The sequence below is a fragment of the Somniosus microcephalus genome, chromosome 17 (assembly GCF_052327205.1).
Source record: "Somniosus microcephalus isolate GS21.2 chromosome 17, FLI_Smic_1.0, whole genome shotgun sequence".
Lineage (NCBI taxonomy): Eukaryota > Metazoa > Chordata > Chondrichthyes > Squaliformes > Somniosidae > Somniosus > Somniosus microcephalus.
The window spans coordinates 60,293,146-60,305,834 of NC_141003.1; the positions used below are offsets into that span (position 1 = coordinate 60,293,146).

The window sequence follows — 12,689 nt, forward strand, 5'->3', positions numbered from 1 at the left end:
AATAACGGCGAGGCTAATGGTGCTCACCATTATTTATGTGCAAATTCCACAGCAACTTCAGGTGAGGGCAGATGCACGATTATACGCGGAAAACCAAAAGTTGCTGTCTCAGATGTGCCGCTTCACCGTTAGCTTTGCGAAAACGGCATCTCGCTGCCTGGTTCCCCATTCAGATGCATTGATCAGTGTGAAGATCCTGTACTTGCATGGCAGATGTGAACTAAATTCAATACAGAAAGTTAGGGCTTGTCCATATCAAACTAAGTACCCTTTTAACGACATGATTATTTACTGCCAGTCAACCTTGCTGGCACTGGAATTTAACTATTTTAAGTGTGGAATCTCATTTCTTCAGGTTTTACTTGTTGGAGATTTTAAAATTCAAAATTAATTTTTTTAAAACTTTTTCTTTGTCTTTTTTTTCCCTCTCTCTTAATCCAGTCTTTCTCGCCCTCTTTATTTCTCTTTCTATACCTGATTTGACATTGAATTCATCATTCTAACTTCCTTGCTTTGTTCATTTCACAATTCTTCAATCTGATTGGTTAAGGAGATGCACAGTTGCTTGACCTGTTCACTCAGATCCCAGATGCCCTGTAGAGGGCGTCGCGCCATTTCCACCTCTCACTTCCACCAACTAGCAGGGCAAAAGATCATCAACATTAAACGGGCCAAGGGTAGTCTAACTAACAGCGGGTGCCGTTTGTTGGCCTGCCACAGCAATTTTTGAGCCAATATTCCTGAACTTGTTCCTGCAAAGGAAGCACAGGATTCTAGGAGCTCCTGTTCCTCATGCAAATGGTCCAACAGTTTCAATTTGTAAACTTCAATTGTGGCTGCATAATTTGCCTGGATACTTGAGTATCCAGCAGCGTTTTTAAAGGGTTTTTTTCCTGTTGCTGATAATCTGGTTTCTCTAAAAGCCACATTAAAACACTAAATTCCTTTTAAATAGTCTCTGCAGCTAAGTAACAACTCAACTATTTTGTGGGAACCACTGCAGTAAGCTGGCTGAATTCTATGTGGGTCTCTTCACAAACATTAATAAATGTATTTCTTGTTCTCTTCGCGTTCTTATCCTATGGACAGCTCAAGTGTCTCAACTGTGATGGTTTTGAAAAAAACAGATAGCACGGTGATCCAAATTAGTATAAATTTATGACTCTTGATACAGAATCCAATTGGTGAAATTTGGCTTCCACCAGTGAGCTTATATATGGGTTATATGTATGAAAGCCTTTCAGTTTCCATGTGGTCACCGTAACTCCACAGGGTTGTAAATGGCTGCAGCTTCTCTGCAGTGTTTTTGTTAATTCGGGACCTTGTGTGCTGTAGTCTTTTGAATTAAGCTTCCCATTACATTAGGAGAGCACTGATGGTAACATCAATCATTATTATTGATCCGACTGTGCTTAAGGCATTACTGTGTGAGAAGAGGGGGGAAAAACTAATTTAAATGTTTGAATTCCACCAAAATACATGTGTTCATTCAAAATATTTTGTTCTGTTTCTTTTACATTTGCAATTATTTTCTGGCAGATGACGACCTGTTGCTGTGTTTTATTGGACATGTGTTTTGATTGTCATAACTGGTTATATTGTTTAGAGCAATTCTGCATAACAAATGGAGTGAAGTAATGGATCTAATCCTAAAGCCTCGGCCTGGAGGTAGGAATTGCTACACCTGTCTATGCATATCTGATATTGCCAAATATGAATGTCTATCCGGAAGATTTGTTGCATTTTCTTGGAAAAGTTGAGAAATGTTTTGTACCATTTCTATCTTGCCTCCAGCAGAGAGAGGTTATATGGTGAAATGCAGAGAAGAATGGGCTAAAACCAAGGACCCTCAGGCTGCATTGAAAAAGCTTCCTGTGAAAAGGTGTGTAGAAGGACAGTTGCTGCGAGGCCTGGCAAAATATGGAATGAAGAACATTGTATCAGCGTTTGGTATGGTAAGTTTCAGCTCCTACATGCTTGAGTGGAGCGTAAAGGCTGGCATGGTCTGGTTGGGCCCAGTGGCCTGTTTCTGTGCTGTATATCCTGTGCAATTCTCGTCGCCCAAAGGATCCTTTTGCTATGTTTTAATAGGGTTGATAGAGTTGATTTTTATCCAGGTTCTGAAGGAATAGTTATGCTCTATTGTGTTCTTAATGTCATTGTTGAAAGGCACTTGCAGTAAAACTATCTTAATGAATAATTCAGCACTGTAAACTTTAAGAGGTTGCATATATTCATAAATAACCTTGGACATCAATTTAAAATGAATCTAATTCATAGCTTGGAGGAAAATCTTTTTTTGTCGTTTGAAATTCTTTTGGATTTCTTTTTTTTAGGTGCTGGATGCATATGATTTGAAAAATCCACTTGGATTAAGCTCTTCCTTTATTTTCAGATTCCAAGAAATAATCGATTGATGTACATTCACAGTTATCAGAGCTACGTGTGGAATAAACTAGTGAGCAAAAGGATTGAAGAATATGGACTTAAAGTCGTGCCTGGGGATTTGGTACTGAAAGGAGGTAAATGGAATATTCCTTTTGTGTTGCACCTGTACTACAACCCACCAAACTCAGACCTGTACCTGTATCATATACACAGCTAGAAACCAAGAGTAATGCTACTGACTGCACCTTGCACTGAGAGGTTAGTGATGGAAATGCTCTGTGTGCAAACAATCTTGGATGCATGCACAGAGTTCCACCTAATCAGGCAGCTAATTGTTCTTATGAGAGTGCTGGCAGAGTATCGGCTTCTTCCTTGCTTTAGGACAAGCTAAACCACGTTGGTGGGAAACTGGAGTTACATATAGGCCACATCAGGTAAGGAGGGCGGGTTTCCTTCCCTCAAAGGACATTGGTGAAGCAATTTATGAAATTATTCCCAACTGTGCCAACCTGGTCACTTTTAAAATGCAGCTTCCACAAGCTTGATTTATACTAAACATAGAAACATAGAAGATAGGAGCAGGAGTAGGCCATTCGGCCCCTCGAGCCTGCTCCGCCATTCAATGAGATCATGGCTGATCATCCAAATTCAGTAGCCTGTCCCTGCTTTCTCCCCATATCCCTTGATCCCTTTAGCCTTAAGAAATATATCTTACTCCTTGAATATATTTAATGAATTGGCCTCAATTGCCTTGTGTGGTAGAGAATTCCACAGGTTCACCACTCTCTGGGTGAAGAAATTCCTCCTCATCTCTGTCCTAAATGGCTTTAGACTGTGACCCCTGGTTCTGGACTCCCCCGCCATCGGGAACATCCTTCCTGCATCTAGTCTCTCTAGTCCTGTTAGAATTTTATAAGTTTCAATGAGATCCCCTCTCATTCATCTAAACTCCAGCGATTATAAGCCCAATCGACCCAATCTCTCCTTATACGTCATTCCTGCCATCCCAGGTATCAGCCTGGTGAAGCTTCGCTGCACTCACTCCATGGCAAGAACGTCCTTCCTCAGATAAGGCGACCAAAACTGCACACAATACTGAAGGTGTGGTCTCACCAAGGCCCTGTACAACTGCAGCAAGACATCCTTGTTCCTGTACTCGAATCCTCTCGCTACGAAGGCCAACATACCATTTGCCTTCTTAACCGCCTGCTGCACCTGCATGCTTACCATCAGCGACTGGTGCACAAGGACACCCAGGTCCCGTTGCACTTCCCCTTCTCCCAATCTATTGCCGTTCAGATAATAATCTGCCTTCCTGTTTTTGCCACCAAAGTGGATAACCTCGCATTTATCCACATTATACTGCATCTGCCCAATCACCCAACCTGTCCAAATCATACTGGAGTTTCTCGACATCCTCCTCACAGCACAGACGCACACCCAGCTTTGTGTCGTCTGCAAACTTGGAGATATTACATCTAGTTCCCTCGTCTAGATCATTAATATATATTGTGAATAGCTGGGGTCCTAGCACTGATCCCTGCGGTACCCCACTAGTCACTGCCTGCCACTCGGAAAACGACCCGTTTATTCCAACTCTTTGCTTCCTGTCTGCCAGCCAGTTCTCCATCCAAGTCAGTACCTTGCCCCCAATCCCATGTGCTTTAACTTTACACGCTAATCTCTTATGCGGGACCTTATCGAAAGCCTTCTGAAAGTCCAAATACACCACATCCATTGGTTCTCCCTTATCTATTCTACCAGTTACATCCTCAAAAAATTCCAGTAGATTAGTCAAGCATGATTTACCTTTTGTAAATCCATGTTGACTTTGTCCGATCCTGTCACTGTTTTCCAAGTGCTCTGCTATTGCATCTTTTATAATGGACTCTAGCACTTTCCCCACTACCGATGTCAGGCTTACCGGTCTATACTTCCCCGTTTTCTCTCTACCACCTTTTTTGAACAGTGGGGTAACATTAGCTACCCTCCAATCCATGGGAACTGTTCCCAAATTCTATAGATTCTGGAAGATGACCAGCAATGCATCTACTATTTCTAGGGCCACTTCTTTAAGTACCCTAGGATGTAGATTATCAGGCCCTGGGGATTTATCAGCTTTCAATCCCGTCAATTTCCTTAACACCATTTCCCTACAAATACTGATTTCATTCAGTTCCTCCCTCTTATTAGACCCTATGTTCCCCGACATCTCTGGGAGGTTATTTGTGTCCTCCTTTGTGAAGACAGAACCAAAGTATGTATTTAATTGGTCTGCCATTTCTTTGTTTCCCCATTATAAATTCCCCTGATTCTGACTGCAAGGGACCTACGCTTGACTTCACCAATCTTTTTCTCTTCACATATCTATAGAAGCTTTTACAGTCAGTTTTTATGTTCCCTGCAAGCTTACTCTCATATTCTATTTTCCCCCTCTTAATTAATCCCTTTGTCCTCCTTTGCTGAATCCTAAACTGCTCCCAATCCTCCGGTTTGCTGCTTTTTCTGGCCAATTTATATGTCCTCTCCTTGAATCTTATTCTATCCCTAATTTCCCTTGTTAGCCACGGTTGAGTCACCTCTTTTTTGTTTTATTTTTATGCCAAACAGGGATGAACAAATTCTGTCGTTCATCCATGCGATCTTTAAATGTTTGCCATTGCCTATCCACCGTCAACCCTTTAAGTAACATTCTCCAATCCATCCTACCTAACTCGCGTCTCATACCATCGTAGTTTCCTTTATTTAAATTCAGGACCCTAGTCTCTGAGTCAACTACTTCACTCTCCATCTTAATGAAGAATTCGATCATATTATGATCGCTCCGCCCCAAGGGGCCTCGCACAACAAGATTGCTAATTAATCCTTTCTCATTACATAATACCCAGTCTAAGATGGCCTGGTCTCTGGTTGGTTCCTCGACATATTGGTCCAGGAAACCATCCCGTATACACTCCAGGAATTCCTCCTCCACAGTATTGTTACTAATTTGGTTAGCCCAATCTATATGTAGATTAAAGTCACCCATGATAACTGCTGTGCCCTTATTGCACGCTTCTCTAATTTCCCGTTTAATGCCATCCCCAACCTCGGCATTACTGTTTGGGGGTCTGTATACAACTCCCACTAATGTTTTCTGCCCCATTGTATTTCTCAGCTCTACCCATACAGATTCCACATCATCAGAGCTAATATCGTTCCTTACTATTGTGTTAATCTCTTTAACCAGCAAGGCTACCCCACCTCCTTTTCCTTTTTGCCTGTCTTTCTTGAATGTTGAATACCTCTGGATGCTGAGTTCCCAGCCTTGGTCACCCTGGAGCCATGTTTCTGTAATCCCAATCATATCATATCCATTTACATCTATTTGCACAGCTAATTCATCCACCTTATTATGAATGCTCCTCACATTAAGACACAAAGCCTTCAGGCTTGTTTTTTTAACACTCTTAGAACTATTATTTACTGTGGCCATGTTTGATTTAAACCCTTGACTTCTCTGCCTGCCACTTTTGCTTTTCTCCTTCCTGTCTTTTGCTTCTATCCTTGTTTCCCATTCCTCTGTCTCCCTGCACAGGTTCCCAACCCCCTGCCATTTTAGTTTAAACCCTCCCCAACAGCACTAGCAAACACTCCCCCTAGGACATCGGTCCCGGTGCTGCCGAGGTGCAAACCGTCCAGTTTGTACTGGTCCCACCTCCCCCAGAACCGGTTCCAATGTCCCAGGAATTTGAATCCCTCCCCCTTGCACCATTCCTCTAACCACTTATTCATCTGAAATATCCTTCTACTTCTACTCTGACTAGCACGTGGCACTGGTAGCAATCCTGAGATTACTACCTTTGAGGTCCTATTTTTAAATTTACCTCCTAACTCCCTATATTCAGCTTTTAGGACCTCGTCCCGGTTTTTACCTATATCGTTGGTACCTATATGCACCACGACAACTGGCTGCTCACCCTCCCCCTCCAGAATGCTCTGCAGCCGCTCCAAGACATCCTTGACCCTTGCACCAGGGAGGCAACATACCATCCTGGAGTCTCGTTTGCGGCCACAGAAACGCCTATCCCCCTACAATAGAATCCCCTATTACTATAGCTCTCCCACTCTTTTCCCTCCTGTCCTGTGCAGCAGAACCACCCACGGTGCCAGGAAGTTGGCTGCTGCTGCCTTCCCCCGATAAGCCACCCCCCCCAACAATATCCAAAGCGGTATATCTGTTTGAGAGGGGGATGGCCACAGGGGACCCCTGCACTACCTGCCTGTGCCTACTACTCTGCCTGGCGGTCACCCATTCCCTTCCTGCCTGTGCAGCCTTTACTTGCGGTGTGACCAACTCCCTAAATGTGCTTTCCATGACGTCCTCAGCATCGCGAATGCTCCAGTATGTATCCATTCGCAGCTCCAGCGCCGCAATGTGGTCTGCCAGTAGCTACAGCTGGATACACTTCTCGCACACATGGTCGTCAGAGACACAAAGTGTCCCTGATTTCCCACATAGTGCAGGAGAAGCATACCATGGCACCAAGCTGTCCTGCCATGACTTACCCTTCAGTTAATTTAAATTAACTTAAATCAAATCAATACCACCAATTACACTACAAGTAAATGATACACTCAAGGGCCCTTGGTTACTAGCACTAGAAACTAACCACAAAAAAATTAAGACCGTCTAAACTTTATAAACTATGAACTTTCACTGTCAAACTATAGAGTAGTCTAAATACTCCCTGGCCGTACTCACCCAATCAGCTGCTCCCTCCTGCCCGCGTCACGTTTTGAATCATGACGTGGCTCTGGAACGCCGCCGCTGGTCTGCGAGATTGTTAAGAAAGCCCGCGAAAGTGAGTTTAAATACTCACTGGGTCTCCGGTCTCGCTGCTCCCGACACCAGCCTCTGCAAAGAAAGCCTGCGAAAGTGAGTTTAAATACTCACTGGGTCTCCGGCCTCACTGCTCCCGACACCAGCCTCTGCAAAGAAAGCCCGCGAAAAAAACATCAATGTGAACATGGGCACATAAGTGTAAGCTAAAATTTTTGGGTGTGTTGTTTGGTTTACAGAATTATCTAGATCATGCTTTAACTCAGGAATCAATGTTTAATATCCAAGAGATTAAAAGCTGCTTGTTTTATTGATTTTCAGTAACAGCAGTTCCAATTGAGGAATCTGAAGTAGAGAAACATAATCTACATGATGTAGTGATGCCCTTGCCTGGATTTGATGTTCTCTATCCAAAACATAAAAGTAAGTTATTAGGAAGTGTTTCATCCATTTATGTACATTTGCATCTCATGTCAAACATGTTGAGATGAGAGAAAAAGCTGTATTTGGGGTAAACCCAGTGATGCAATGTGTTGATGTACTCAGGTCCACAAACTAGAGTACAGGCTGTAGCTTTATTACGTTAAGTTTCTGATCTCGACTGGGACATTTAGGGAGAATTATTCCCTAAAGAATTAAGCCAAAATACCTTCATGACCATTCTTAATTTTGTGACATAACTATTATTTGAGAAACTAGTCAGAATGATGCCAGTCCAGAGTCTGTCATCTTGACACATCTGTTCTCTCGTGCTGTAAGTACAGGCAGATGGACTTTGTGTACTTGAGGTCTACCCACACTCAATCACTACTGCAATTCACTGATGGTTTACCACCACATTTGTATTCCCAGCATCAATGCAGCCCAAAAGATACTTTTTGGGACGATCTTAAGAATTCATCACATTTTATGTGTATGTGAGATAGTATGACTACTGGAAGTCTCTATTGTAAGCATGAACAGAAAGATATGCACAGTGAGGTAATGAGTCCTTTATGGCCTCAACAAAATGTGAAGTACTTGGTTGCTGTAAAGCTCTGGGCAGTATCTAAAGTGGTGCTTTATTTGTGGATTTTAGTAAAAATGTTCTTGTAATGTGGATGATGCTGATGGGGCGACACTTACTGCCCATTCCCTACTTACTCTGAGAATGTATTGATGGCCTTTCTTCTTGAACCTCTGCAGTCCTTGTGGTGATGGTGCTTCCACAATGGCGTTTAGGTAGGGAATTGCAGGAATTTTACATACCACGATTAATGATTGCTGATTTATATATGCAAGTCTGGATGGTGCATGACTTGGAGGTGATGGTGTTGCTGCTCTTGTCCTTGGTGGTTAAGGTGACCATGCTGTGAAGCTGTCGAATGAAGTAAGCTTGATGAGCTACTACAGTCTGGCCTGTAGTGCTAGTGGTAGCTTGTATATATTGCAGCCACAGCCTGCCAGTAGCAGATGGTACAGACTGCAGTTCAGAGAGCAGGTGGTAAATAGTATATATTGCAGCTATAGAGTGCTGGTGTCAAATGGTATATACTGATGTGTCCTTGGTAGATGCTATACACTACAGATGTAGTATGTTGGTGGGATCCTAAAAGCCAAAGAAAACCAATCTTTGAGTAGATTTCTCTTTGCACAGGGACGGTTTCTTTGACGCAGTGGATTTCAAATTTATTCAATGTTCTTGCAGCAAGAGTTTAGTATTGCTCTGTTTTCTACTGTTGTATTTTGATGCAGCATAATTCAGTGTCTTGTACAGAAATGAAAAAAATTCATCTTCTAAAGGTGCACTAAATAACGTTTTACTGTGATTTATAGTTCCAGAACACTTTTGTGCTGCCATCGTTCTGTAAAATAGTTACTGGTGTTTAAGTAATATTATGGGACATTTATGTAGTAGAGAAATGGTACATTTCTAATAGTTATGTTTGTGTCTGTGTATATGTATATTTTAAGTTGGCAAAGCCTATGAAGAAATGATGGCTGCAGATGACTTGGATATAAATAACATGAGACACAAAATTCGAGATTATTCGTTATCAGGAGCATACAGGAAGATCATTATTCGCCCTCAGAATGTCACCTGGTGAGTATTAAAGTTTGAATAGGTTTTATTAAAAAAAACTGCACCAACGCTGAATTTGGATTAGTTGTCTTTGTGTTCAGTAATTGTGTTTGAGATGAACAATGTTGATATTCCTTCCTATACTAAACAAAATTAGTCACTTGAGCATTTTGACTTTGTACATTTTTGTATTTACGCGCAGATCTCCTGTGGCTTTTCTCATGGTAAATCAGAAGATGGGGTGATGGGGGCAATATTACAGGAAGCAAATGTGCCACCTATAGGAAATATTTGCTACATACAGGAAACTTTGTGATATCCGGCACCGACGGGACCGAGCTGTTGCCGTCCCATCAAAACTGCCGGACAAACCAGCGCTAATGTTAAAACATACGGAAGCTTTTGAGCTCCGTATCTCGCAACAAACCCTGTTGCTTCGAAACAGTCGGCCGTAGCTTGCAAGCGTCTCTGTAGCTAAGCAACAGCTTTAGCTGGACCTTGCAGAGCCTGACTGGTGGAAAAAAAAGCAACGAAAAGAAAAAAAACTTACTGAACCGACTCCTGAATTTTGCTGGTGGCTCGAGCATTCCGGACAGTTAACCTCCGGATAAACCAAAGTTTCCTGTACAAGACTTTAAATGTACTATTCCAGATCTCCTATGGCTATGTAAATGATGTCCCTGTGACCTGGTTTGTGGCTAACTTTTTACATTTAAAGAGCCAGAAAGAGAAACTGATTCTCACAAAGAGCTTCTGCCATTGAATTAGCATATTTTAGGTCACTTTTATGTTCAGGAATACCATTGTGCCGATAGCCCAAGAGCCACACGCCTGCCATCGGTGCCATTTTAAGGGAAAAGATCCTTCTATGTCGCAACCTGTTTCACAATTTCCCAGGGTCTGGGACCTTCAGGCAACTTTGAAGTAGTGCCTCTCCTAGTTACAGTGGAACCGCTCCTGGGCGTTCCACATAATTCATGTCACTGAAGTGCCTCAGCAGGGAAGTAAGATTCAATTTGAGGCTCTCCCTGTAGCAGGAATATTGATATTTTCAAATAAATACATTTAAAACACTTGCAACATAGCCTAGGCATTGAATTTGCGCTGCGCAAAAATCTTTTTTCCCACAATTTTCCTAGATTCAGTTTTGTGCTTCAGTTTTTCGGTGATCATTAATAATTTCCTTTCCCTGCGCAATATGGACCACAGAATTATTTCCTATAATTCATATCTGACTCACTGCTGGATTACACTTCCAGTGCTCTCTGCCACACCTAGCTGCAGTTCTCCTCTCCTGGATATCATTATTTCTCCTCCCAATTATTTTTCTTTCCAGTTTCTGCCACTGCTCTTATGTGCTGCATGCACAGCTGCTTTGGCTGTCCAATCAGCAACAGCAGCTGCTGATCGTGCTTGCACCAGTTCAGCAGGGAAAGGAAGCTGTACCATTGTCAATTTGAATACTGAGAGTCACACTTCATAAACAGAGTATTCACAGATTTGAGTTTATGATAGAAAATGTAACTGTCTGCAAGCGAGGTAGAGGTGCTCTTTTAAGGTTTAAGGTTTGAATTGATGTATATTTAAAGTGCACGTCAGCTTGGTTATTTATGAGCTTTTGCAGATTCTGTTGGATGCCAAGTCGAGCATTGTTCTCAATCCATCACTGCTGTCTCTCATTGAAGAGCTTACATACTTGCATATGTACATTTAGAGCACTTGTATAAAGTGCAAGGGTTTAAGGTTAGATGTTAGGACTTGGGAGGTATTTCTTTTCAGAGTAATCATCCTCTAGAACAGATTACCAAAGCATATAGAGAGTATGGATTCCCTGCAACTCTTCACAAGTTCCTGAAAGAGGAGGACATTTCCAGTTAGAAGATAAGTTGCAGGCTGGCTGGGATTAGAAGAATTTATGGGTTACCACAGTCTCCCGAAGCTTTGCTTGATTGCTGTAGGAGGTTGAAGAGGAATTTTCCAGAATTTTTCTAAAAATTGACCACTGGTTTTCTGTTCTTGCCTTTCCCAGGAGAGATTGCATGAGTAGGAGGTGGGGAAATGATGCACAAGGCTGGGGCGTGATGGACCAAATAGTCTTTTCCCATGTTTTTTTTTGAATGTTCATATGATGCCTCAAACTGCAAAATGATTGTCCTGTTATGCTGGTAAGTTAAGTATTTCCTTGCCTTCAGATTACTGAATTTTTTTTTGTTGGGGATCTCATTCGCAGGGGGATTCTAGTGTATGATGATAACAAAATTCCATTGGTTCACACTGATGTGGAAAAGCTGGAAGGAACATCTTTACCTGAATCCTCTAAAGGTAGGGAAAACATTTGACCTGGGAATGAACCTTGAGGATGTTGAATTGATACTAAATTAACTAATTTGCAATCCATTCTCTAACATTGAAAGCCCGAATATCATGTTTTTTTCTGCCAAGTTTCATTCCTCTTCACTAAAGGTCTTTCCTCTTAGCTGGTTTACACTTCTATGGTACAGGCTGAATTGCTCAATTGGCCATTCTTCATGTATGATCCTAGACAGTGAGTGTTGTTGGGCTATTCAACATCAAAGCTCAATCCAATCCTGTCCTTATTCAATATCCACAAGCTTGGGTGTCACTTGATCGCAATCAGAATGTGAACCCTGACCTGTTTTCCTCCCCAACCTGTGAGGCACCATGGCCAACTTTAGTATAGCAACTGGCTGAGATCAGAGCTGGGATCTTGGTCTGTGTGCCTCAACTATACAATGCCTTAACCAGCTGATCCATTACAGAAGCACATTTTAATATAACTAAAGTCTGCTCATGTCCTATATCATCGCACTTTTTTTGTCACAGGACCTGTTGGTTTCTACCCAAGAGTATTAAAAGAAATAGGTGAGGTAATTGCAGATGTGTTGGTCATAATTTTCCAAAGCTTTCTTGAATTGTGCCATTGGATTAGAAAATTGCAAATGTCACTCCATTATTTAAGAAGCAAGAGAAAATCCAGAAATCTGTCAGTTTAACATCAGTTATGGGGGAAGTTACTGGAATCTATCCTCAGAGACAGAATGACGAAGCACTTGGACAAGTAAGAGTTGATCAGAGAGTTAGCATGGCTTTATGAAGGGTAGGTCATATCTGACTAATCTAATTAAATGTTTTGCGGTAACTAGTAAAGTTGATGGGGTGTGTCTATGGATGTTGTCTAAATGGACTTCCAGAAGGCATTTGATAAGGCTGTGCACAAGAGATTACCAGCAAAAGTGAGCACACACGGAATTGGAGGTAACCGTGTGACCAGGGTTTGTTCTCTGGCAGGATGTGACAAATGGTTTTCCTAGGGATCTGTACTGGGGCCTCATCTTTTTGCTGTATATATCAATTACTTAGATAAAGGAATAGAGAGCTGCTGCAGTACTTTTCTAA

The 12,689-nt window shown here is 42.0% G+C and overlaps 1 protein-coding gene across 3 annotated transcripts in view; it reads left to right on the top strand.

Annotated features, from left to right (window-relative positions):
* The window catches only part of pus7 (pseudouridine synthase 7), a 56,443-nt gene that overhangs the window by 41,408 nt on the left and 2,346 nt on the right, over positions 1–12,689 (top strand). For 2 of the 3 annotated variants that reach the window (XM_086010481.1, XM_086010479.1), the window contains exons 10-15: positions 1,607–1,668; positions 1,795–1,955; positions 2,396–2,522; positions 7,532–7,633; positions 9,164–9,293; positions 11,503–11,594. In XM_086010481.1, coding sequence (XP_085866607.1) covers positions 1,607–1,668; positions 1,795–1,955; positions 2,396–2,522; positions 7,532–7,633; positions 9,164–9,293; positions 11,503–11,594 — 674 coding nt within the window. The remainder of the gene's footprint in view (positions 1–1,606; positions 1,669–1,794; positions 1,956–2,395; positions 2,523–7,531; positions 7,634–9,163; positions 9,294–11,502; positions 11,595–12,689) is intronic. The other variant, XM_086010482.1, reaches the window with a different exon arrangement.